The sequence below is a fragment of the Coffea arabica genome, chromosome 7e (assembly GCF_036785885.1).
Source record: "Coffea arabica cultivar ET-39 chromosome 7e, Coffea Arabica ET-39 HiFi, whole genome shotgun sequence".
In the NCBI taxonomy this organism is placed as follows: Eukaryota; Viridiplantae; Streptophyta; class Magnoliopsida; order Gentianales; family Rubiaceae; genus Coffea; species Coffea arabica.
Genome location: NC_092323.1, coordinates 10,593,369 through 10,619,927, shown reverse-complemented (window position 1 = coordinate 10,619,927; position 26,559 = coordinate 10,593,369). Strand labels below are relative to the sequence as shown.

Here is a 26,559-nt window from a genome sequence, read left to right as displayed (position 1 = left end):
AAATTAATCTTATATACATTAATAGTGTAAATATTATTACAATTGAATGTATGATATATAGATATATGTACTTACATTTATAAAATTTAGATTTCAAATTCAAATAGTGATAATGTACATACTATTGTCCAATAATAGATTTTTAGTGTAAGGATAAAAACTTTCGTAAAAACGCAATTCTTGAAAGATGTACACATTTTATCATACTTTAAACTATTGTTAGACAAATCTTAAATTTTAACTATATTGGTACAATTTTTTTTTACTTTTTTTTAATTCACCTTCTCTTTTAATTTCTTTCAATAATATCAGCAACGTGCGTAGCACGGGTATTCACACTAGTTTCTACTGTATTTACAAGCGAATTTTAATCTGTCACATGATGCATTGCATATTTTTTAAATTCATTGGCAATGTTAAGACAGGTTTCCTTCTGCATTGATGTGGAATTTAAACAGCTATTGTGTCAAGGAAAAGATATATGCGTTGTTAGAATGGACAACTGAGAACTCAAAACCTTAAAAATAGCAGTTCAATTGGTTTTTTTTTTTTTTTTTTTGGTTAAAGTATCAATTTTCACCCAGAATTAATGTAAACAGAGATAGTCTTTTCTCGTTTTTCTGCAATAGAAGATGTCTGAATTAACAACATAACAATATTCAATGATTATTGCAATAAAAAATTGAATTTATAAGATATTTTGTATATGCATAGATACATCTGTATGCTGTTTCGTTTGTACATATCAAGACTTTCAACTTCAGAATCTTAGCAATCCAAAAGGATTTACCCATAAAAAAAAACGAAAAAAAAAAAAAAAGGCCTCTTGCACAAGTTGGATGACTTTCCACAAACGTAGTATGAATCTTGCTTCCATTTTGTTTGGAATAATTTGCATGGGGCACGTACACAAAAAATGAAGATTAGGAACTTCAAGACACAAACCACAAGTAGTATGTTGACCAGAGAGTAAGAGCCAGTGCTGCCACTGCATAATTCCACAGCATAATAACCGAACAGTCCCTTTCCCCAACTTCAAATAATTGCGTTATGGTACCTACAAACAATTAACATTAATGGAAGATTAGGCCAAGTCTGGTAGAGCAGTTCAATATCTTGAGAGTTTCATTTCCTTACAAAAATTCACCTAATCTCTGTCGCATAAGAAGTATACAAGTTTAGAGTAGTAATATAAAATTTAGAGATTCTCACTGAACAATACCCATGCTCATTGCAGTTGGTAGTGCATATTGCAGCAGAAGAACAAACTGATATAATGAATCCGATCCCACCAGTCCAAAATGAACTGCAGCTTTAACAACAAGAATGCCCAAGAGAGGCATTGCGATATAACGGACCACTTGGACCCCTATTATGATCCCCAACCCGACTTCAGATCTTTGAAGACCTGTCACAGAATTATAAAGTAAACCATGGTTAGAAAAAGAAAAATGATATTAGCACTCCTTAAAAATCCTCTAGCGTTCCATCCTCCTCCCTTCATACTATAAAGGGAGGATGGAGTGACAAAGGTTTTCTAAGAAGTGCCTATAACATCTCCCTAGAAAAAGTGTAACCTTGAATCCAAAAGGAAAGACTGAAAATAGCGGGACAGATGTTTAAAGGATTTTAAGATTACCCTTGAGGAGATTTGCTCCGACTATCAATGTCATGGCCGGTATTGATGCGTCTCTGTTGCAGTAAATCACATAGCACTAAGAAAATAATCGAGAAAAAAACATCCATATACACATAGCCTTGTAGTCTTGGTTTAGGAGGAAAGTTGTGTAAAATAAATAACAGCATGTGATTCAATCGCATTAATGAAGTTCGTTTGTTAATGCTACTATGGTCATCAGAATTCAAATTCCTGTGAAAATAGTTTGAAATGTTTGGTTAGTGATTGAAAAAAGAAAAAAGAAAAACTGAATTTACGATTTACACGCTGGCCATGACACACACTTTTTTTTTTTTTTTGGGGGGTGCGAAAGCAACCAAGACAGCTTTTCAGTTAAGCTATCTCGAATTTGAGATATATAAATGGGATTGGTCATGCTTGGTTACAATCAATGGTGTTAAACCCGGACTGGAGAGGAGAGTACACAAGAAGAGGTTTACCGGTTCAATTTTGGTTCAAAAGTTTAATCAGTTTTATTTATATTAGCATTAAAAATTTTGAATAATGTTGAAATATTCTCTAAAAAAATAAAAAAAATTAGTGAACTCTAGTTGAACTTCCCGATTTTTACTAGTCTAACTTGTTCTTGATCGGATTGGACCGATTCAATTGAATTTTTCAATTAACTATTGAACTGAATCGGAGACACGACTGGTTTGCAGTTCAATTGGTCAAACCGACCGGTTCGATCCAATTTTCAAAACATTGGTTTGCAACATGATAATCCACTTGCACGGTAAGAATTAATAAAGATTACGCAATCATTTCTAGCAAAATAGGAGCCCATTTCAAGATCTTACCCTAACATGGATGTAGAGGTATCTATGACCCGAAGAGGAGCAGAGTCACCAATAAGTAGCTTTCGCAAGGGAGAGGTGGCGCCAATCGCAAGCCCAACTATCTATTCAACATTACTTTCACACTTCAATTGAAATCATAGATAACTCGGCCAATGACTTCCAACTACAACACGACATTTGGCTATAGAAATCCCACAAGGAAAAAATGTACTACTAGGCCTGGAAAATTTAGAGAACATGTTTCATAGCTAGCTCATTTGTTGTTGGAACGTGCTTCATGATTCCCTTGACCCTTTTAGATTCAATTGAATTTCTGGGATGTTCCATTTTTTAAAAAGGATTAGATGAAATTCCTGATTCGTACAAATTATAGATGGTATGATCATACCGTGGCAATGGTGGACGGTGCAAACATCATTTTTAGGTTCATCCTTTCTGCCAAAATTTTCAGCTGCTGCTTAATTTTCTTTCGCATCGGTACCTAGAAGAAACAATTTGAGTAAATAAGAGGGACGAGTGAGAGGAAGAAATAGATTCTAAATTGGCACCTCTATGATTTCTAAAAGCTTAGAAAATAAATTAACAATGCAGTAGAGGTCATATTACACCTAAAATACCGAATTTTAACGCGATTTTTTCCCTTAATTTTCACATCTATACTTGAGTGGTTGTTATCCTGGCTAAATTAATCTGAATTGTTGATCCACATTGTAATGTCAAAGTACATATACTTTTTTTGTAATTCTCCGGAAAAGGAAGCTTTTAAACTTGCTGTCATAATTGAATTTTTTTGGTTATTAGGAAAAATAAAGTGAAGTCGCTCTTTCCCCCTTAGAGCTTTCCCCAAAAGAAAAACCTACCATATTTTCTGAAATCTACAAAATGGGAGCATTTTTTTTTTATTTTATTTTTGCTCTCTCTATGATTCAGAAATAAACGGAGTAGATAAGAAAATATAGAACTACCCAAACACTTCAGTGAGGTGACAACTTACTCTAGTGCAAGAGGAGACAGAAAAATTGGTACTATGCATGGAAGATGAGAAAAGGAGATCAACCTTCTCATAATTTTCAATACTCTCAATGGGCTGTGGTGTATCATGAGAATGATCAGTCTCAATATCCTTTGATAACAATGATTCTTCCAAGCTGCTTTCTGTCACTATCTCTCCACCGTTGGCAGAATTTGTTCTGTTAATTGTGGAACCTGTACTTCGAATCCCATATGCCCGTACGATGTTATAAACATACGTCCAGATGAATACAGCCCCTATCTATTCAGCCAAAGAGAAATAAATAAATGGTATGGACAAGATAGACATAAGAAACATCTACTTTTGGACCGTGTTTTCCAGAAGAGTTTAATTTGAATACAGTCGTACTATAGTGTTCATGAGATGGGGTTGATATATGTGGCATAAAAAGGAGGTTAAGAAAATTAAAAAAAAAAAAAAAGATTGCTGGGATATATATATATATATATATATATCTAGGAACTAATGGTGTTTGCAAAGTCGTCATTGTACTGAAAAGCGGGACAGAATTACCGCCATAGAGAGGGATGCATAAGCTTCTCCATTAGTAGAACATGTTGATGAATCTCCAAATGGGCTGTTACTTTCCTCACAAACAGCTGGAATGATAATGAGAAGCAAGTTCCCCAAGTTCCCTGCATTTGATGAGTTCAGAAGTGGCAAAAGCATTTATTTACACATAAGTTTTGTCACAAGAATCATAGCAAGCATCAAGTTAAAAGAGATGACTAGTCTGTTTTACTGAACTTTGTAATTAGTTTTGTTGCTTATTTGTATTGTCTAATTTATTAAATGTGAACTTTTTGAGTGATCAAATGTGTGTATTAATTATTCCTAACTTTTAATTATTTTTATTCTCTTACTAATACGACTTATATACGTGCATGAGGGGTATTTATGAAATAAAAGTTTCATCTTTCTCTTTAAAGTACTTTTTTAATGTTACTTTTTCTAATTGGACTAACTTTGTTATCAAAACCTTAACTTTGGGGGAGGTATGTGTAATTTTACAAATTTTAGGGGAGGCTATTGAAATTATCAAAAAGCTCAAGGGAGGTTTCTAAAATTATCCCCAATATCAATCTAGCCCCTAATTCCTGACCTTGGCTGAGCTACTCTCCGGCTTGATTTCCAAAATAATGAAAAATTATAGTAGTAGAACTTCAGAATTATGATGAGTTTTATAACCTGCTGCACAGCAACCAATAACTAGGCCATGTAGATGTTGAGGAGTTCTTAAGACTTTAACAAGCACCCAACCCAACGCCGAACCAATAATAAAGGTGAGAAGAATGTTCACCGGCATGAACCATCTGCACATAAAAAAACATAAATGCCATTTGCAAACAGTTAGAAACCAACCAAAATCTGAATGTTACAACCCAAGTCTCTTTCAAGGAAAGAAAATTCAAAGACTTGATGAGATCGACATACAACTTAATTAGGCTGCTCATTGTTATTGTTTCTGCCAGGCTGCTTGAAACTAGAGCAGGAGTGAAGACGAAAAACACGAGCTGTTTTGGTCCAATCATTCAACAAAATATATTAATCTGTTCGGCCTCTTTTTAAGATCACCAACAGCAACTGACTGACTCTGTATATAAATTTCATAAATGCTACTACTAATATATAGCCCACTTACATTGTTCAGATGATGCCTTGCAGTGTCACCCAGGATGTCCACCTTCTCTAAGGCAAGGAATAAACCAACAGCAGTGACAATAAGTGTTTTCAGGACAGGAATCAGTGCCACAATGAACAAGGCAAGGAATCCCATCTTGGAATTTCTCCCGTGAAGCCAATAATATAAGCCAGTGAGATTTTAGATCTGCTGTATGATTCATTGCACAAATGGGAAGCTGTTCAGACTCCATTGTGGAAGTGATGCCAAATCGATCAGTGTAGCAGTTTATCCGTACAAATAGTAGGAGGAAAGACTCTAGTGCATGTTATTATTGAGTACCACGGGACATGCACATTTCTATAGTATATATCTCACCTGGAAACTTCCCCTATTATCTTTTTCCTGTGGATGTGTCCCTGCAAACCTGCTTCATCGAACTTTCTCTATCAGATGACACACTTACTAATTATAAGGAGAAAAAGGGGGGGAAAGACAAATGAACCCGTTTTGAAGATAAAACTTACTTTTAAGTGGTATGCAATCGATTCTGATTAATTTTCGATAATGCCCTCAAAAATGGATGAGAGCTTCTTCTCGTGGATGAACTATACTCTGTGAGCAACCTAAAAAATGGATGAGTTCTGAAGATTTGATGAGCTAGTACGGAAGAAATGAACTAAGAAATAGGAAAGTAACGCAAATGGAAACAAGCTAGATCATTTGATGAGAGCGCAAGTGAAGTTGCTATGATTATAAAGTTTTTGAGCATGATGTATAAAAGGAAAATTTCAAGAAAACAGCTCAAAAATGACATAATACTACTGGAAAGTGTAGTATGGAACTGACCGTAATGCATCCTAGCTGCTTGATTCCTTTGCCTGGAGAGAAAACCCATGAAGCCAACTAAAATTTCTAATAATTGCGCCAACATTTGGTGTGAATTTATGTGCAATTTCATGAGTGCATGCTCCAAAATGAAATGGTAGGCCCTTAAAGCACGGCATTTACTGCACAGTCAATCAACCGACAAAGCTTTATGCTTATCAAGATGCTCTACAGTAGTCACGTAAGACTGCATATTTACCGGCCTGAAAATGTAGCTTTCATGGGGTGCAATTGAAGCCCAGATACGCTAGTCAATTGGCAAGAGTTTTTCGCTCCAACCACGTTTTGCACTTGCCTTAATTCATCACCACAAATTTTTTTTTTTTTTGGCTTGCATTACCATTTACTATCCACAGGGAATCATGAGAACGACTCAGGCGGCAAACATATTAATTTTGCGGAAAACATCAGCTTCGAAGTTTTGGCCCCTCGATCCCCACACATTTCGACAGCTTTTAGTCAAGTTGATTTGAAGTCTTGTCTACCCGTATTCGGGCGGTGTTTCAGGGCAGCGCTCTCCCTACGTTGGTTCTAAAATACTTAATTGAGGTCGAATAGAAGGTGAAAGAAAGAAAGAAAGATCAGAGTCGCCATCAACACTTAGAGGCCAAATTAATTATTTTCTAAAATTTCAACCTTTTAGGGTCAAAATTTTGCTGCTAAATATGTATATAAACTTCCACATGATTCGGATCTATTACATGCACATTCACTCGTACAGAATGTGGCATGCATAATTATTAACAATTATTGAGCCTTTCACGATCAAAGAAACTTGAAATTGGAGAATGACATTACAACCACCGTAGAGCATCTTGTCCAAGTAATTTTAGTCTATTTTCTCTCCATGTTGTTAAGTCATATAACTAAGCACGTTGTCATCTTAGATTTTATCATCGTCCCGGGTACTTGTGCGAATCCTCCGAATGGATTGATGGCGAAAAATACTTTATTCAAATATTAGTTAGTCGTGTATTAACAGATGATATCCATACATATATATATATATATATATATAAACACTAGAAATCAAGACATAGAGTAAAACTTGTAAATCGATTCGTAACATTTTGGATCTCTCGACTATGTTATGGCCGGAGTCCTACTCATGACAGCCTGGTTGAACAGGGCAAGAGCAATCCCAATAAAGGCACTGTCGTCTACAGTTCAATCTATAAGTTCACACTATTCAGTTCAGTTTTTTTTTTTTTTTTAATTTAGTTTCGTAAAGAAGTTTATGAAAGAAGGAAGTGACCCAAAAAAAAAAAAAAAAAAACTTGGCCGCAAGTTCTTCGCTAATTCTTTTACCCGTTCTATCCTAAAAGAAGCTCAGTTAATTAGATTGGATTGAAGATAAAACGTGTATTCAATTCAACCATTCGTATGGTCTCTCCTAAGGCTGACCTCGTTTCAGAACAAACTGAACTTCGATACCACATTCATCAAAGAGATACGGCCATGGCTCCAAATTTTTGCTAATTCAATGAATCTTTCTCGGGTGAAACGAAGGACATCTCAATCAAGGGATAGGACGATGAAATTCCGTAGGACCTGGTGTGTCTAACAAGTCACACTATACGCCAATCCAAGGTACATCTTCCCCTCCAAGGCTTCAGAAAGATATTTTTGGAACACCAATAGGCATTAAATGAAAGGAAAGGGAAAAAAAAAACTATTTCTGAATTCTGATTTCTTACTACCAGTCGTCAGGAGGATTGATTTTGCTACTACCTACCATACATATTACTGCATTTACTGGTAGAAGAATGCCAATGCATGTGAGATCTACTCCATCTAAAACTGATAACATGATCCTAAAGTTGACCTTCTAGTGAGAGAGGTAATTTTAACATGGAAATGGTCAATACTTCTTATATATATATATATATATATATATATTTGGTAGCAAGATATTGGTTATCACTTCCCTTTTTTTTTTTTTTCTTTTTTGGTTTCTAATTAGTGTTTAGAACAATCTACCAGTTCTAGTTGTCAGGTTATTTAGTTTCTGACATGTGACAAAAGAGTTGACCCGTCGCTCACTGCTGGTAGGAGGATGGGCAGAGACACGGTTGTCAGAAGTAATTTAAAGGTTCGTGGCCAAGGTTTAACCTAAAAAAAATGTAAAATTTAAATTACATATCGTACGTCGTTTTTATACTTCATATGAAACTTATAAAATTTTGTTTTATAATTACACGTTGTTAAAAATAAATTATATCGTGTGCATATAAAATTATATTTTGTGCGTTCGGGTGACCGTTTGGTCACTGCTAGTACGTTAGGCTGCAATCATAGTGTGACAGTGATCAATCACTAAAGCAGACACGTAGTATGATATCACCCCCAAATCTGTGTGCCGCCTATTATTCTGCACGTTGTTTGGTTTCATTTTTTTTGTGACATAAAACTATTCTTATTTCATGAGGCCAGCACTTAACCAACATTTTCTCCTCGTCACCAACGAAGTTCGCATTCCCCAAACATGGGGTAAAAAAATTAAAAAAAAAATCCAGCACTCCAGCGTTGTTTATTGGTTAATGGAATGACACTACTTTTAAGAGATGAAATTATCCCTCTATGACTGTCCCTATTTTGTTTCTTCAGTTTATTCGATAAGCTAAAACCTTTTTCTAACCCCAAAAAATAAATAAAAAAACAAAAATTTGATTGATAGATATTGGACCTGTAAAAAGAATTTTTTTTTTTAAAAAAAAAAAGATATTAGAAATGTAGTCAAAATCGTCTTGCTTTGATGTTACAACCTATCTATATAAACGTATTTCATGTGTCGCAACAAATGTGCAGTGGTGGAACTAAGTATTAATTAAATGGGTCCATTTCGTGTAGGTGATTAATTTCTAATTTGACAAGATGAGGGCAAAGCGTTGAAGTTCAGCAAATGCATGGATCCCAATTAAATGATGATGAAGGCAAAGTGAGATTGAGTTATACAGTAGATTTTGATGTACGACTTATAATCCTTATTGCCTTTGTAGATTTTATTTTCTCCCTCTAACACCTGTCCCGATTAGGTACTCCTCTACCATATAGTATATGTTAGAATGCGCAACGGATCTTTTGTTTCACACTCTGTGTCATTCTCTGTCCCATTTTTTATTGTATTGCTATTTCTCCTTCATAAACATCATGTTTTAGTTCTTTTTTGTTTGCTTATGATTCAATAACTATTGATTCAGTAATACACAAAATTTAACAAACTCAAAAATGGGTATGGCACAACTGGCTCTACTTTGCTTAATGTGAATTTTTTTTTTTCAATTGACTTTTGGCTCAGGTACCAACAACAAATAATTTCATACCTAGTTTTTTTATAAAAAATATATATATATATATCATGAAATCCTTCATCTTTATTGACAGAAATATGATCAGAAAAGCAAGATTCGACCATCTTAAGGCCGAAACCACAGGATTAATCTTACCTACCATTCAACTATATGTATCATGGAAAACGTTGTTCATGCGTGCTGGTGGGTAGTCGAAGATGAAAATGCATTCAGCTGCTCGCCCAATTCCACACCCACCAAAGTGATTTTGTTTCTCTCTGCTGCACTTTTCTTTCTCGTTTTAAAGTTTCCCAGTGAATTTTCACGTTAGGTTGTTGGCTCATCAGTATGAACGGGGAGACAACCCTCGCTGTTCTCTTCACATTCGTTGATTGTTTTCTAGATTGGACAACCATAAAAATATCAATTATTTTGTGAATCTTGCATTGTTCTGCTGGTCGAAAGGAAAGGGAAAAAGACCAAAAGGGAAATGATTTTGGATTGAAGTATTCCGTGGAAAAATTTTTTATTTTTTTCGTGATCACATTTTTCAAATACTATTTTACCTTACATATATCAATTCATTGCAGTATTTTTTTTTTTCTAATAAAAAATTCAGAAAACGGCAATCCAAACGTGATCCTAAAAATTTTATGACGATTTGAGTATATATCAGTTAAGTTCTCAGAAAATCATTTTCATTCTTTGCTGTTCCAAATAAAATCAGACCCAAAAAAAAAAGAGCAGAATTGATCATGACCTAAAGCAATGAGCAGATTGCATGTCAAAGAAAAAAAATTCTCTTTTCCCATTTGCTTTTCCTTCCAGAGTTCATGATCCATGCTTTATTGATCACGAGGGCAATAATGAATAACATGGAGGACCCGAGGTCATCATATGAAACCTTGCCAGTAGTACCTTTCGCCATACAAAAAACTTAAGAAGTGGAGTATGGAGCATAGCGGATGCACCAAGGATTCAACTCCATTATTGGTGGTCGACCCATGTCTTTCTCTATAGCTTTGCATGCCTTAAAATGAGGGGCAGAGGCCATTTCTAGGTTCTAATTCATCACAGCCACAGCCTGTTTATCCTTGTTGATGGAGATTGAAGACGAATGAGTCAGTGGGCAAGTAAATTAAGTTGCAATTTATCACAATGTGACATCTACCAACCCTTGAATTCTATTGTTGTTGTTGTTGTTGTTGTTTATAACAAGAAAAGAACTGCATGTGGTGTGATAATGTCCTTCAAAAGAAAAAAAAAATTAACAAAGCATGTACTGTTTTTCAAAACTTCAATTGGAGATGAAATTAGTCTAATTGTATGATTCCAGGATTGTTTTAAGTCTAAGGCCATCTGATTGTATCTATACGACGAGCCTTTTGCATTTTGGATGAAACTTAAAAGGATTGAGACCGGCTAAACCTGATTATCTTTACCACTTTTTTTACCATCTTAACAGAGTTCTACGTTGTCATTGTATTCGTCATTAATTTGAACAAATCTTTGAACCAATACTCCACAAGATCACCCTATCTAATCCAGGCTTAACATCAAGCATCATTTCCCACCTAATCCCTTTCGAAGACACATTACTAACCAAATAAGCCTAGTGCAGGCTGTACACCATCTTTTTTTTTTCTTATTTTCCCTTTTTTTTTCTTGGTTCAATGGGACAATCCAAACCCTAAGGGAAAGCCTTGAGAGTCAGAACCAAAAATCTCATTACCATCTATCTAATATTTCTAACAGTTAAGTTGGTTCCTTTTTCTTTATCCTTTTCTACTTCTTAACACCAAAGATCTTTTGTGTGTTTCTTTTAATTGCCAGATGTAATAATCGATTAAAAGAACAAGAACTATATGTATGTGTGTGTGTGTGTGATTGAGTCGACTAGATATCGATTAAATGGACATTTAGGCTTTTTCAAAGTCGACCGGCTAGAGTACTTTCCACATCCAGAAAGAAAGGATCACCGTGCAGAACAAACGAAATAACCTCTTTTTACTGAGGATTTTGGGGCATTTCGACGAGTTAAACTATACTATTAGATTACTATCACAAAGTGAAGAGGAATATGTCGATTGTTGACAGCTTTCAGGGGTTGAAATGGTAGTCTTCATCAGCGGCCAGGATTGCCATTACTACGTTCCAACTAAACAGGAGCTTTGACATCACAACAAACCATTATTACGTTCCAACTAAACAGGAGCTTTAACATCACAGCAACAGCCACATGTAATAAGTTGCCCAGAGGGTCATCGCAATTGCAGCCACAGCATAATTCCAAAACATGAGGACGGAACATTCAGTCTCACCAACTTCGAACAACTGCGTTATTGTACCTGCAACATGTGAACGAAACAGACAGAAAATTTCTGCCATAAGTATTTTTGTGTATGTTTGATGTACTCTTTTTTATCATTAGTGCAGATTTAATGAAATCTATTATATTTATATTTATTCGTAGAGACTCTTTTATGGATTTTTGAACATGTTGGAGTTATACCCTTTACGACCCTAACAATCCTGAAGGGATTTCCTAAAGGGATTCTCTAATTATGGACTAAGTTAGTGTTGCACAAGTTAGCTGCTGAAATTGCCTTGTATGATTATTTGAAAGTTTAGAACTGATAAGTGAATTAGGTCTGGCAATAACAAGTAATCAAGAAAAAAAAGGAATATGGTAACAATGATTGCACGAGGTGGCCCATGATTATGAGGCAAGACTAGATATTTTGTTGGAAAGGCCAAGCAGTAATGTCACTGGTCCAGAGCTGGAAAAATATGCGTAGACTGTTCGATATTCTACGGGCACAGGGGGGTCTTTTTTCAATGGTAGTATTTACACTAGGAGATTGGGAAAAGAATCATGGACCACACCATGGTGCACAGTGACTACTTCTGTGAACATTTTTTCATAGTTCGGGACCGCATGTTAAAACTCCAAAAAAGTAGCTTTCAAAATGCTAGCACATGCTAATCAAGAAGGAACTAATGTATCAGAAAAGATGAAATCAGGCTCCACAGAGCAGACAAAGCAGATGCAATTTAAGCATGATGGAATTATTCCAAGCCACTTCAATCAGGCTTTGTTAGATTGATTTAAGGCCACTCATTGGGTTTAACAATTAAATCCACAAGCTGACATGAAGTGGAAGAGATCAAGCAACTTAAGAGGGAGAAAGTTGAAAAGTAAGCGATAAACCATACCAATGGCCATTGCAGGTGGAACAGAATACTGAAGCAGAAGAACAAAATGATATAAAGGATCTGATCCCACCATGCCAAAATCCCTTGCAGCTTTGATGATAACAACGCCTAAAACAGGCAAGGCAGCGAACCGGATTAAAATGATGCCAAGAATCATCCATAGGTTTACTCCTGACCTTTTCAAACCTGGACAAATGTACCAAGTGCCAATACAGAGAAAGCAAACTAATTAGTGGGCGACCATCAAGTAGACAACCAATTAGTAATGAGTATAAACACCACCTCTAAGAAGATTTGCACCCATTATCAACGTCATCGATGGAATTGCCGCTTCCCTGCCAAAAATCAGACTATCATCTTTTCGACCAATTAGAAATTACTGCATAAGTGGCAGGCAAAATACGCTCATAAGGTGATGACACAAAATTTGACGAAGCTCAACATCTTCCTAAAAACAAGTGCCTTAACGATGCAAGCTCTCCAGATCCTAGTCCATTGAGCAATAAGTTTCAGTTCAACAGCAAAACAGAAGGGAAATTTCCATGCTGATTAAGACAAGACTAATGCCAGAATATAGGTCTCTCTACAATAACCAACAAGACTCCAATATGCTGCATTTAACAGGTTACAGAGCAGGCAACAAGATGGATTTTGCTACGATCTGTCATTCAATTTCTTTGGGATGCTAATGGTACTGTACATATTGGATACACAACAGCTTAATTGACATCATCATGATCTTAAAATTTTACAGTACTGTGTTATCAGATTGAAATATGTTGTTCTCATTATATGTAGCTCCTAAATAGTGCAGCTTGGCAAGGGCAAGCGATATTAAATGTTTCACAATTTCAAGCTTAAGATTCGTTGAGCAAACAAAGAACAAATAGCTTTGTCACGAAGATTATTTAGTACTAGTTGACTACACTAATACAATGAGAATGGAATTAAGGTCAGAGCAGAAATGCTACCCCAGCAAAAGAACAGAACTCTCAACCACACGCAGAGGAGCAGTACCACCAACAATTACTTCCCGCAATGGAGAGACTCCAATCAAAAGCCCAACAACCTGTGACATAGAGGACAAGCAAATTATTCATGAGATGCATAACTATCCAAGGAAAGGACAACTATGAAAAGTACTAAGCAGACGCCAGTATTTGAGAGGTCACAAGGTTCCATCAAATCAAAAGTTACATTAAAACTTTCCTCCATCTGTTTATTTCGCTTTACTTTCAAACGAAGTTGAATTCGGATGGACGAGGACAAATATTAAAACAATAATGTACTCATTGAATTATAGTGACACCCAAAAAAGGATCCAATATACATTCCATTGTGATTTCTATTCTTCTAATCAGGAGCAGGCAGTTAGTTTTCCTTCGAAAACTCAACGAATTAGTTGCAAAATGCTTAGAAAACTGCTCATGATCTGAAATGTGATAATGCTATAGTCCCATCCTCATGTTTGTCCTTTGAGTTGCCATAAAGGAACCTCAGTTCTTAGCTAAAATGCATGAATATCATGTATATAGTCAAATTATCTACCATCATATTGAGTTCCCAGGATAAAAAGAAGGCTCTGTTATTTTGTGAGCACTAGAAACCTAGTGATTAAAATGAGAAAACAAGCATCAGAAGCATACCGTTGCAACAGTAGGAGGTGTCAGCAACATCCTTAGGTCAATTTTTCCAAGCAAACTTTTCAAATGCTGCTTGAATGGCACCTGCAAATAGTTTTGAAAGGTTTTTCGTATCTGGTTATCGGCAGCTTAAGAAACCCAACTGATGCCACATGAATAATGTAATGATGCAACATCAAATGAAGACTAATCAATGAAACTGTTCCTCTGACTTTTGGGCCGCAAGAAATTTGATTCCTTTTTTTGTTTTTCTTTTTCTGGTGTTTTTGGAAAGTGGTACGTTTGCTAAAAAAATTTGATAAAGATAAGAACCAAAATGACCTTGCAGTTATCCAGTAAATCTTTGCTATTAAAGCTTAACAGCTCAACGGAAACATAGAAAGAACAGAAACAATTTTATCACAAGGTTGAAAACTGTGCTCTACTGCTAGGATATAACTCTGATATTGTTGGTCAAACAATTTTTATTTCTGCAATACTACAATGTTAGCTGATTAAGTAGATTAGCAAGTGCCATTAACAGGTATTAGGAAAATAATGTATGAGCCATTCTCCACCATCGGCATAAATTACATAGTTTTATATCTATGCAGACACAACAATATGGTAGTATTTGTCCAGACTTTTAAAATGTAGCATAGCGATTAATCACTGAAGATATTTGTTTGGTTGCCAGATTTATTTGAGCAAGGAGTTGTGAAAAAGAACAGCTCTCTGATCAGAGCCAAGTTATACGCCAAGTGACATTGTGATGGTTTTCTTAATCACTTATTCTGCTTCATGGACAAACTAAGGAACTTGAAAAGGAAATGATCAAACTGCTCATGTTTCGAAGTAGGCAGAAAGGGGGAAAAGGAATTACCTTAACTCCGTCCTCAGATCTTTTGAGAACAAAAGTAGGTTGAACGTGATAATCCTGGGAGCTAGGGCAACCTTTTAACAGCAACTCTTCTCTGGAGCTGTCTGAGGAATTTATTTCAGCAGACTGGTTTTTGCTAATTGTGGAACTTATTTGGACGTTACCATCACTCTCTGTTCCACATATACGTATAATGTTGTATACATAAGACCAAACAAAAACAGCCCCTATCTGAAAGAACAAAAAAGTATGAAAACTGGATGCCGATAAAACTGAAGCCACATATATTCTGAAAACTTTTCAACTTAAGCACAGTTCCCCCTTAAGCAACATTGAGTTGTCTGAAAGGTTTTCCTGGTCACTGCCAAAAAAAAAAAGCCTTCTAGGCATATGACCCGCTCAGATATGATGTCTTTTTTAAATAATAACAAACATTAATAGCACAAGTGAAACAATACATGAAGTTCAAGAATCTAAATGTGTGGCACAAACTTATAGGTAATTTAGAAGTTGGGTATGAAAGTTCCATATTACCGACATAGAGAGTGATACATAGGCCATTCCATTCCTAGAGCAGGAAAATGAATCTCCAAATGGGTTATTCTTCTCTGCGCAGATTGCTGGGATGATAATAACTGGTAAATTCCCCATGTTTCCTGCATAGATTAATCTGTCAAGGAACTCTGCTTGAAATTCAGGGTGTCATAACATTGTTTCCAAAAGTCGTCATTACATTGGATATCTTCTGACAGCTATCATACAAACACGCCTATCAGCATTGCCAGATATGACAAAAGTCCAGAAAGAAAGAAGTGCCTTGCAGTGAAAATTGTACATTTTCGTTAAGTCTCTCATATTTGATTGTATAAAACCAGTTGAACCAAGATCATCTAAATCAATCGTGAAGACTTTAGATTTTTGTACCTCTTCTTCTTTATCCCTTTAAATTTCAGGATCCAAGTTGATCTTGTCATGAAGTTTTCCTCCTATTATTTCACAGTGATCATTATCCAGATATAGCAGTAGCAACTGCTGTGTGACTGCATAATTCTGCTTTTAGAGACTTTTAAGTGATACGAGCATGGAATCATTAACTATCAAACCTCTTCCATGTTTTGCTGTCTGGCTGAAATATATATATAGAATTTCAGTTTAGAGTCTACCTACAAAATGTCTCTAAGAGTTACGAGAGTCCAGGGTGAATTAAATCTTTATCTCTAAGGCTTGATGAGATGAAAAACAACTCAATCAAGGATAGTAGCCATTTTAAGTTTCATCAAATAGTTCATGTACCCGCAGCACAAGATCCAATGACAAGGCCATGCAACTGTTGAGGAGTTTTGGTGATTCTGACAAGTATCCATCCAAGGGCTGAACCAATAATAAAAGTGAGGAGAATACTCACTGGTGTGAACCACCTGCGAATGAGTCATAAAGCTTAAAGAAAGAAACAGTAGAATGTAGGAAGAGATGGAATTCAAGGGAAACTAGTCAAGGATGAACAGGTAACCTACAAAGAAATTATGTTGGCCGCTGAAATGGAATCAACCAAGCTGCTGGCCAAAAGTGATGGGAAGAAGACGTAGTACACAAGCTGCTCAATCTCAAAATACAGGAATTCATTAGTCCTTTATGCTTGGTTTTGGAAATGTTTAATTACTTTTTTTTTTTTGGTTTTTTTCTAAATGTTCTTATTAGTGCTTATTGGATTGCAGATTTTAGTTATTGTTTGAAGTAGTCAAGGGATTAGCCTTAAAACTGGTGCTACTCTGTATACCTTGACGACTGAAAATATCCAATGAAGCTCTTCTCCCCGTGATTGCTCAGCAGTACAAAGATATCGAATATAGCAAGTTTTTATATCCTACTATCTTGGCATTTATACAAGTCATTTCATTCAACTGTCCAACCAAAGCCATTTTAATTGCTTTGCTCTCTATTTATTCCCTGCCAATTGCAATTCTTCCTTCCTAGTTCTCACTTTATCTGTTCAGAATTCCTGATTGATATATGATTGGAATAATTTCGTCTCAGACACCTCAAGAAAATCAAAGATAACTCAACTTTAACAAGAGATCATCCAGCTTACATTATTCAAATGGTGACGTGCAGTTGCGGACAAGATGCTAATATGATCCACAGCAAGGAATAAGCCCACCACAGCAATCAATAGTGTTTTCAGAACTGGCATCAATGCGACCATTAACAATTCATCGATCCCCATCTCAAATTTCTTCTAGGACTTGCTGAAAATACCTCCTGCAATCCTTCAGCAGCAGGAAACTAAGTTGGTGACATGACAAGACTTAAGTATTAAAAGTTTAAATGGAAAACAGGTAAATTTTACCAATTCTAAAAGCACCATGAATTAAAATCATGAAATTGTAAAAGGTATTTTCCAAACAAAACATTTTCAAATACTACAGAAAGAAAATAAAAAGGATTTTCAGATCAACCTCAGATGCAGATCATCAGTTTTATTGACCAGTAAGCATAACTCGTATCTGAAGCATGATAAGCAAAGATGAAGGTTCCTTCGCAGTCATGGAGCCCCGAAAAAGCTTTTTTTAGCTAAACATAAATACAAGAGTAAACTGGGAAAGAATATACTTATGGAAATCAAACGCAGGCAAATGCAAAGTGCAAGTCTTGAAATATACATAGTTGCAAAAACAATTTCCCCATGTCAACTAATAAACGGTGTTTCTTCAGTGCCATGACACTGGAGTGAAGAAGAAAAGTCCTTACTGTTTGATTGAACCCGCAAAAAAACTCGACGGTGAACCTGCGACCCAGATGGTATTGAACATCAAGTAGAACTCCAACGAAACATGCAAATATGTTTTGTACTACTAACTTCGAAAATTGAAGGAAATCGAAATTGTCAGTAGTAGCAAATCCTGGAGCAACCATGTCAGAGCAAGTTTTGGCAGCACCCTGGTTAAAATGATATAAAACTGGCCCCTTGACTTTTCAGCAACCACAAGGTCATGTACACCACAAATTTGCTTTAATCTTTTCTTTATTCTGGCCGGCGGCCGGGACAGGGATTGGTGTGTATAGCAACAGCAATTATCTGGGTTGGCGAGTTAGATTTACAGAAAGCTTTTCTTTTATTTGTTATTCTTTGTTTCTACTTGATGTTTCTCTAAATATTGTGATAACTTGTTTATCACATCTTGAGAAGTGAATTTGATCTGAATTACGGCACTGAAATTTCATCCTTCCTTGGACGGTAATTTGAATGCAATGGTTCAACAGTCTTAATTTTGGGAACAGCCCATTGAAAGAAATCCCGCAACAAAAACAAAAGCAAAATGCAAATGAATTTAACAGACATGACGATTCCTGATGACATACTGAAACCTCAAAAGAGAGAATTGCCAAATTGGCAAAATTCACGGCAAGCATGATGCCTCAGTTCTGTTTTCTTCAGATATTCTTTAAGCCAACGTCATCCATCCTCGCAACTTCTCAAGTTTCTTGATATTCCTCATGCATACATTAAAACGCAGAAGACCTCAGAAGTACGGATTCATCAATCCCCCGAAAAGAGACCAAGAGATGATTAATAAAAAGGGATGAGAGAAATTCTACCTCCAGAATATTCAAAAGAAGACTCTGAATGTCATCATATACAAGTATCATAGATAGTTCTGACAAAATTTTCCAAGCTATTTGCTATCTACACTATATGAAACTCGATGCAAAATTCTACAGTGGAAGGGGCTGCAAGCTTCCTGGAGCAAAGGACAATACAGAAACTTGAACCAAGAAAATTTACACAGAAAACAAAAAATTGCTGTAATTAGAGAATACAAGAACCATTAACTCAAACACGCACAGATATCCAAGTAGTTCTAAGGTATATAATTATATAGCATTTCGTCGATAACTTCATGTAGCTGGTACCATCGATGCCATATCCAGTTCTTCATCAGAATCAATCACATCTTCATAGTCATAATAGGGATTCACCTGCCACAACAATTAATACATTTTAAGACATATCTATTTCTTGCTTTGTAAACAAAACTTATACAGATAAGGGAACTTATAGCTAAATTTATCAATGGAGCATGCCCTACAAGTTTAAAATTCCTCGTAGGAACATTGTCTATTGTAAAGAGCCAACTTCTTAAGCATTAAGAGCAAAACATATAAAATGAAGATTCGCTACATCCTTTCTTCTTTTGAAGTGTAACTAGGAAAGATTTCTAACCACTGGTCTAGGAGTAATCGCATCAAAAGTATGGAAAACCGGGGTGTCAAAATCGGGGGGCTCAAGAACAATATATGCTCCTTTATTCCGGTACCTTTCATCAGTTGCCTGCAAGGAAAATCATCAACAGAATAAGTTAATTCTTCATCCTCCTCATATATCAGCTTCATGCACCATCTTCATAAAACCAACAGTCTTTGAGACATACTAATAAGAATGTGCAACACTTAAGAGGCATAGATTCCTTTTAAGGGCTTAGACTCCTTCAAGTTTATCTGATCCTAGAAACCTACAGTGATAGTTGTTGAAGAAAGCAATGCTTCATTGCATTTTTATCTTTACAAAACGTATGTGAAATTAAGTCATATTTCTCGATGGCAAAGCAGATTTATTTCATATGCATGGCCTATGAAAATTACCACATAGATGAGTTCTTTTAGGGATGTCATTGGCACAAAAATTTCTAGGAAAGGAACATCAAAGATTCCGACACAATTATCAGTAGTTGATATCTAGTTGGTCTAAATGTCAATAATATGTCTGAGAACCATGTGTATGTGCATGTCTCCATCATTCTGTTAAGCATTTTGTATTGTACGTGTTGCTTTGTCCTGCTAATGGTCTTTAAAATGAGAAAATACATCGTTCTTTATGTGCACCTTCTTAAATGGATTCTGATAGTCCAAAATTTTTGCGGCAACGACAAACCAATTCCGTTTATCTAACCAATTTCAGTTTACTAACTACACAATGAAGGACAAGAATATAATCAATATTTCTGCAAGACCTAATTAAAAGAATCTTCTTGTAGTACTTGGATCAAATTCAACACCCAGACTTCCCTGCAATGAATATCATGGCCCCAACAACACTATATATGCTCAAAAGGAAATTGCAAAAAGAGGTTTAGCTATATCTGAATTTTAGGAAATTTTTGCATATCATCTTACTTACTAAAGCAGCTCAACTAAATTTGATATTTGGTCAAGTATGACAAGGTATTCAAGTGCTTGCTTATATTCCAGTCTTGGTGTGCACAGATATTGATTTCATCACAATTCCATCATCTGTACTGAACAAGGAATTCCATGATCCAAAAAGCTAGGGGAAGAAAAAAGCACCAGATAGAAAAAGTATCAATATTGGACCAATCTAAATGCTTAACTACAGAACCATAACACATTTACGGGGATAAAAAGGAAATACAAAAAATTAATAATTTACCTGAAATTGTGGATAGTCTGGTGCACTAAAGACTGTAATCAGCTTCCCAGAGTCTACAACATGATCTATGGTGTACCCTTCATTCATTTGTCCTAGTCCAGGCCTCTTTTCCCTGGCATCAGGACCCTCATGTGATCTGATGATTAACTAAGGTAGCAAAACGCATGACCCAAGTTAGATTTCCAACGAGACACGATGTCAAATCACTTTTGCATGAGAGGGACAGAAATAGGTGGAGAGAGGAATCAGAGAAACTAAATATTCTTTTGAAAAAATCTAATGCCAGCATGTCTTTCAACAAACTTCTAATTTAGCACGGCCCAAGGAATATTTTGAAAGGCAAAGTGGTAGGAATACAATCCTAGCAAACCTAAATGAAATTCGAAATCTTTTTAATTGATTATTTTGTTATATGGTGATCTTTTATACCATTGAATGGAACCATTCGAGAACAATTGAATAGTAACAACATTACCACTCATAAATCTTGCCACCTACAATTTTATCATAGGAATGAGCAGTTGAAGTGACCCTAATAATGTTCCAAGACATTGGACTCCAACAGAGGTTGTTGTGACAAGGTAGAAAGGCAAAGGAAGCATGTCGAAGAGACAGGATAGAATATCCATAAACATTGTCATGCAGAGCTGTCCAGACACCAATACTTAAGGGTCATATTATCAAGCTCATAATGCCAACAAAGAATCAAAGCAAAGACGTCGACGAAATGTGAAATAAAAGACACACTTATACTTCAGATCTGTCAATAAACCAACAATTGTCAAGGGTCAGAATGTCAGGCTCAAAGTCCAAAATGGACAAAAAGACAGACTATGATGAATGTGAGTACATCAAGTTAAATAATATTCATTATCAAGTCAAACGATCAAAATGCAACTTCAAACACTTTGCATCAACTACTACATTCTTATATCAAAATATTACTAATGTGGGTGGAGAAAATCATATGCAATTTGATCATCATCCTGTAAAAGCCTAAGAAGCAAAAGCTGTACTCTGATGATCTACAGTAAACAGGCAATCATATCTTGAATCTACAAAAGATAAAATGCCATGATTGCCATATGAAGAAAATCTATATAAGCTGCCAAACAGCATAAGATTAACATGATATGATTGCAGAAAAGGAAGAAATAATCATCCATAAATTACCTTTAGGTCAAACTTTTTCAGAAATTCTTCCGTACAGTCTGGACCCCATAAAAGACCAATGCCTCGTTCTTTGTTAGGGGAAAGACCTGGATCCATGGATGGATCTGACCAAAGAACATCACCGGGAATCAAGTTTTGACCTTCCCAAGGAGGATCAAGAACAGATCTCCTAGCTTTAGATAGCTCTTCAAATGAACCAAGAGATAATGCATTTGAGTTGGGGTCGACAATTACTTTACGGTTCTTCTTGCCTTTGTATCTTTTTGAAGGAGTACTTGGAATACTGCGAAAAATCCCACCATGTGCAGTGTAAACACGCCCAGCAATGATGGAAGCAAGAGGAAGACCCTCAAAACATCCTAAACACTTGCGGTAGACATGTTTTCCTTTATCTCCATACTTACATGATACCTCCTTCTCAAACCCATACACTGAAGTACAATACTTGGATTCATGGTTTCCACGAAGAAGAAATACCCTGTGTGGCAAAATCACCTAAAGAAAAACATAGGTCATTAATGAAACTAAAGTTTTCCGTACAAAGTCATTGACGCGACAACAAAACTCTGTAAAACAATCGAGCAAAGCATTATTAAACATGCATCATTAAACATAATACTTTTATAAGAAAAAGTTGTGGTAACAAGCATGAACTCGAAACATGAGAAACACTATTAGTTCATGCGAAAAAGCACGAATATTTACCATTTAGCTCTCATATATGAATCTACCAAGTCAAAAAGAACCATACAGAAATAAATGAATTTCCCACTTTGCACCTTGTCTATGATACATGACCTAAGTTTACCACTGTTGGTGCAAACAAGCTAGTTCAATTTACTGTTGAAATCCAACTCACCTTCCAAAATGTAATGCTTTCACCTAGTGATAAAAAGATAACTACTTTATGATCAGCATTCAAAGTTACCCTTTCCATTGTACGAGAAAAAGGGACAAAACTTAAGCTCAAAACTACAAAAATCCGAAAGCAAAACCTCAAACTCAAAAGACAGTATATGATTAGCATTGAAGAATGCAAAAATGAAAGCTCAAAACTGCTAAAGTAACAATATGCCAAGAACATAAAAAGGATGAACATCTATGTATTTTACCTTCCATGCAAGGAGGAGCAAGAAAGTCTCAAGACCCCAAGCTCCTCTATCAACATAATCCCCGTTAAACACAAAAATTCTATCTTCACCCGGATATCCGGCATCCTTCAGTAAAAACAACACATCATGCAACTGTCCATGCAAGTCTCCGACCACCACAACCTTTGACACCCGCCCTAATTCTTCACCCTCAATACTCACGCAATTTTTCTCTTTATGCAAAATTTTAGAGGCGGACAGGATTAGCCGATCGAATACCTCAACCGGAAGAAGAGAAGGAAACTCCTGCGGAGGAACAGCTCTCGAAGCCCATTCAAACGCATTCATTAACTCGTTGACCCATTCTCGAGAAATAGCCCCACTTGCCGGCCAAGAGATGGGGATCTGCGGCGGTGGCGGTGCCGCGGGCGGAAGCGGTGGTGAAGAGTGGTTGGTCTGGATGTCTTCTGAGGAAGAGGAGGAGGCTATGGAGGTTGAGGAGAAGAAGTCTTCATCGGAAGATGTTGGTGGGCGTGGCTCCAGTGCGGGGGCCGGTGAGGGTTCCAGTGGCCGGGATTCAACTGTGGAGCTGGAGATGTTGTGGTCTAAATTTGATAACATGATGCAAATAAAATTAAAAAAAAAAGGGAAAAATTCCCCCTTTTTCCCGTTTTCTGCTATATATTAAGTATCTCTGATTAATTCTTGTAAAATTTCCACAAAATCAAGGATTTTGATGTTGGATTGGATTTTTGAATCTTGAGTGAGACCCAGAAGACGGGAGGAGAGTTTAGAGAGACATCGTGGGAGCTGGCAAGGGATTAATGTTTGGGTTGCTCATTGCTGGGTGGGTGCATGAATCATCATTGTCAGAGACTCAGAGCCAACGAGGATTCAGCATTCATGTTTTGCCTTTTTCTTTTTTTAAATTTTTCATGATTCTGTTTCTGGTCAGGACTGTCAATGAGGCTGGGCCAGCCTGAGCTCGGCTCGCTCGACCCGACAGAAAGTCCGATGAACCCGATCATTTAGTGAGCCGGTCTGAGAAGTGCCTACAAATTAGGCCCGAATTAAATATGAGCCGAGCTTGAGCCTTATTAGGCTCAAACCCGATATAGGCCCGGCCCTTTAATTACCTATATATATAATATTTATATTTTGATATTATGTATAATTATATATCCAAATATATTATTACTAAATACTAAATATATACATAAATTACAAAACACAAAAATACATCTAAAAACTCTTTCATGAGCTTTCTTGAGAGCCAATATTGGTAATGCATAACTAAATCTCTAATTTTTCTTATTGCTTGAGTAAATTTTTGTATTGGCATAATATTGGTTGATTTTTTTTTGTCTACAAACACAAAAATCATCAAGCATATTTGGATTTAAATCACAAGATTATAAAAAAAGTTTCAACTTTTAAAGATGTATTGGCTTATGATCGCATGTTTTATTACTATTTTTCATGCATTTTGAATGGATTAAATATAAATATTGTTGAAAAATTTTTGGTTTATATACGTTTTAAGAACTATTATTTGTTCATGTTTAGTTTTAATATTATAGTCTTGTAAATATTAAATTAGTTTTACAACTTAATAGTTATAGTAATTAAATTAAGAAAATTAAGGAGTAATAAGTGAGCTTGGACTAAACCCGATTAAGGTTCACAACCCGAATATTATGTGAGTTGAGTATGAGCTTCACATTTACGAACCCGAAACTCATAGCCCGAAGCCTGAAAATGATTCAAATTAAATGAGCTGAACTTGAGCTCATCAAAGCCCGACTCATTAGGCCCGATTGACAGGCCTAGTTCTGGTGTAGATAAAAATAGTATCTGAAGAAACTTCTTGAATTATTAGTATCTGCAAAAAAGAAAAAAAAAAATCTATATATTTTCTTAAATTAGGATCTAAAAAACTAAATTTCTGATTTCATGAAAAATAACCAACTCATTATTTATGCTAAAGTTTTTAAAATTGAGCCCTCGATTAATCCACCGTGAAAAAAAATAGTACTCTTTTTTATTATAAAAAGTAAATGTCATTAGCGAATGATTAGAAATTGTCCAACCGCAAATTTCATTAAAAAAAAAAAGTGTTATTCTCAAATGCATGTTACGTGCAGCTTGGCTGTAATTCGACAGTCATATAAAAAAAATACTTGTGTTTTGTCAAACAGCGCAACATTATAGGATAATTTTGCTTATATTGTTTTACTTTAGTAAGGCCCTGTTTGGCAAACGATTTTTTTGCCAAGTTTTTCTCCTATAAATTTTTTAACAACTTTAATTATAACAATCTCAAATAACTTTTCAAAATTGTAAAAACACACACTTTACAATACCCAAAAATACACAAAAAATTCCCTTATTTCTATTCTTTTTCTTTCTCCCCCACCTCAACCCACAACCCCAGCTGCCACCATTTTTTTTCTCTCTTTCCTCCTTTCTCCTTTCTCCTTTCTCCTTTCTCCTTTCCTTTTCTCCTCCTCTCCCCTTTTCCCCACTCTCCCCCACCACCCTCCCCCTCCCCCTCCCCCTCCCCCATGCGCAATCTGGTGCGAGAGAAGGGAGAGGGAGGAAGGGGAGATGGTGGGAGAAAGAGGGAGAGGGTAAGGGAGACGGAGAGGAAGAGAGGAGAAGAGGGGAGAAAGGAGGAAGTGGCGAGGGAGAGAGAGAATAAATGAGGGGAAAAGAAAAGAGAAACTGGTCTTGTCGGCAACTACGCCGGTGCTAGGAGGAATGGAGAAGAAGAACGGTGGGGTGGGGGAAAAGGATAGGAAAAGAAAGAAACGGAAAAATCAAGAGGAAAGTTTCTTTTTTTTTTTTTATAAAAAGAAAAGTTTTTACATACCTCAAAAAGTTTTCTTACAATTTTACAATTTGTTACAGTAAAATTTTAAACAAATACAAAAAAGTTGATTTGCCAAACAGTTGCCTGATAGAAGTGTTCTCATGAACTTTGAAAGGTAAAGTGCAATTAATCCTAATTCATGTTCCCAAATTGGTGGTAACATGAAACCATGATTGGAGAAATTAACAAAAAAATCCTTGAGCAATTGATAAAAGTATTCTATATAGTGTAATTGAATGTTTCTTTTTTGTTTATTCAGTTAGTGAGGTCGAAGTTTGAAATCTAAATTTTGAGTCTGAAAATTAAGTGTTAAAAGTATGGAGTTACTGAATTAATAAAGTTATACGTGTTTGATAACTAATTCATATTGAATTGAAATATCGTACAAATATTATAGTTTCATTTAAAAAAAATTCTTTTATTGTATATTGGAGAGAAAGAAAAATATTGTGAGAGAAAATAATTATAGAATTTAAAAATAATATTTAAGTGAGTGTCTTTGTGTGTGTCGGACACAACAAAGGCAAATGTATTATTTTGTGCAAGAACATGTATAAGAGTGTGTTACATGTCTGGAAAGTGTGATATGTATGATCTATTCAGATTTCAGAAGATTGAATAAAAAATTTTCACTTAAAACTTTGTACACAAATTAAGCAGTCATACAATTCAGTTATCAAATATGCTGAATAAAAAATTCTAAATAAATTAATTTTTCAGCGTTAAGTTAAATTATCAAACACACTCTAACTGTAACTTAATGTTGCAAGAATAAAGTGTCCAGTACCAACCACAACAGTGGAAATTTTATCTTCACAACATCTTGAATGGAAAAACTTTTTAGTGACATTGCTCCATCAATTTTTCTTTTTCTTTTTTTTTTCTTTTTCTTTTAAAAAAACTAGATAGTTAGACCTTCTAAAACAAGCTATGTTTTAATCGGTTACCG

At 35.7% G+C, this 26,559-nt stretch overlaps 3 protein-coding genes across 14 annotated transcripts; all 3 read right to left on the bottom strand.

Moving 5' to 3' along the window:
- Positions 1-666: 666 nt before the first annotated feature.
- Positions 667-6,171, bottom strand: LOC113701832 (protein PIN-LIKES 3-like). Of its 8 annotated transcripts, none has more exons than XM_072058903.1 (13): positions 5,982-6,171; positions 5,660-5,776; positions 5,511-5,562; positions 5,154-5,342; positions 4,946-5,025; positions 4,700-4,824; positions 4,025-4,146; positions 3,536-3,751; positions 2,867-2,959; positions 2,479-2,579; positions 1,640-1,692; positions 1,223-1,408; positions 667-1,057 (listed from the first exon to the last, which is right to left on the bottom strand). In XM_072058903.1, exons 4-13 carry the CDS (start codon positions 5,286-5,288, stop codon positions 933-935), a joined length of 1,236 nt encoding a protein of 411 aa, XP_071915004.1. In that variant the 5' UTR covers positions 5,289-5,342; positions 5,511-5,562; positions 5,660-5,776; positions 5,982-6,171; the 3' UTR covers positions 667-932. The 8 variants fall into 8 exon arrangements, with proteins under 8 accessions (XP_071915004.1, XP_027078466.1, XP_027078468.1 ...); XM_027222665.2 differs by having other exon boundaries at positions 5,511-5,578; positions 5,660-5,758; XM_027222667.2 differs by having other exon boundaries at positions 5,154-5,339; positions 5,511-5,578; positions 5,660-5,758.
- A 5,042-nt stretch (positions 6,172-11,213) lies between these two features.
- Positions 11,214-18,112, bottom strand: LOC113702444 (protein PIN-LIKES 3-like). 2 transcript variants are annotated; one of them, XM_027223661.2, is made up of 11 exons: positions 17,777-18,112; positions 17,118-17,287; positions 16,543-16,622; positions 16,322-16,446; positions 15,563-15,684; positions 15,032-15,259; positions 14,173-14,253; positions 13,498-13,595; positions 12,809-12,861; positions 12,527-12,712; positions 11,214-11,658 (listed from the first exon to the last, which is right to left on the bottom strand). In XM_027223661.2, exons 2-11 carry the CDS (start codon positions 17,250-17,252, stop codon positions 11,534-11,536), a joined length of 1,233 nt encoding a protein of 410 aa, XP_027079462.1. In that variant the 5' UTR covers positions 17,253-17,287; positions 17,777-18,112; the 3' UTR covers positions 11,214-11,533. The 2 variants fall into 2 exon arrangements, with proteins under 2 accessions (XP_027079462.1, XP_027079461.1); XM_027223660.2 differs by having other exon boundaries at positions 17,118-17,295; positions 17,777-18,111.
- A 521-nt stretch (positions 18,113-18,633) lies between these two features.
- Positions 18,634-23,663, bottom strand: LOC113702279 (serine/threonine-protein phosphatase 7). 4 transcript variants are annotated; one of them, XR_003451102.2, is made up of 6 exons: positions 22,760-23,663; positions 21,648-22,142; positions 20,475-20,621; positions 20,205-20,322; positions 19,251-19,358; positions 18,912-19,006 (listed from the first exon to the last, which is right to left on the bottom strand). XR_003451102.2 is itself a non-coding variant. In XM_072058918.1 (5 exons), the coding sequence occupies exons 1-5, from the start codon at positions 23,357-23,359 to the stop codon at positions 18,926-18,928; spliced, it is 1,173 nt and encodes a 390-aa protein (XP_071915019.1). In that variant the 5' UTR covers positions 23,360-23,662; the 3' UTR covers positions 18,634-18,925. The 4 variants fall into 4 exon arrangements, 2 of the variants coding, with proteins under 2 accessions (XP_071915019.1, XP_027079204.1); XR_003451101.2 differs by having other exon boundaries at positions 20,205-20,317; XM_072058918.1 differs by lacking the exon at positions 20,205-20,322 and having other exon boundaries at positions 18,634-19,006; positions 23,018-23,662.
- Between the last annotated feature and the right edge of the window lie 2,896 nt (positions 23,664-26,559).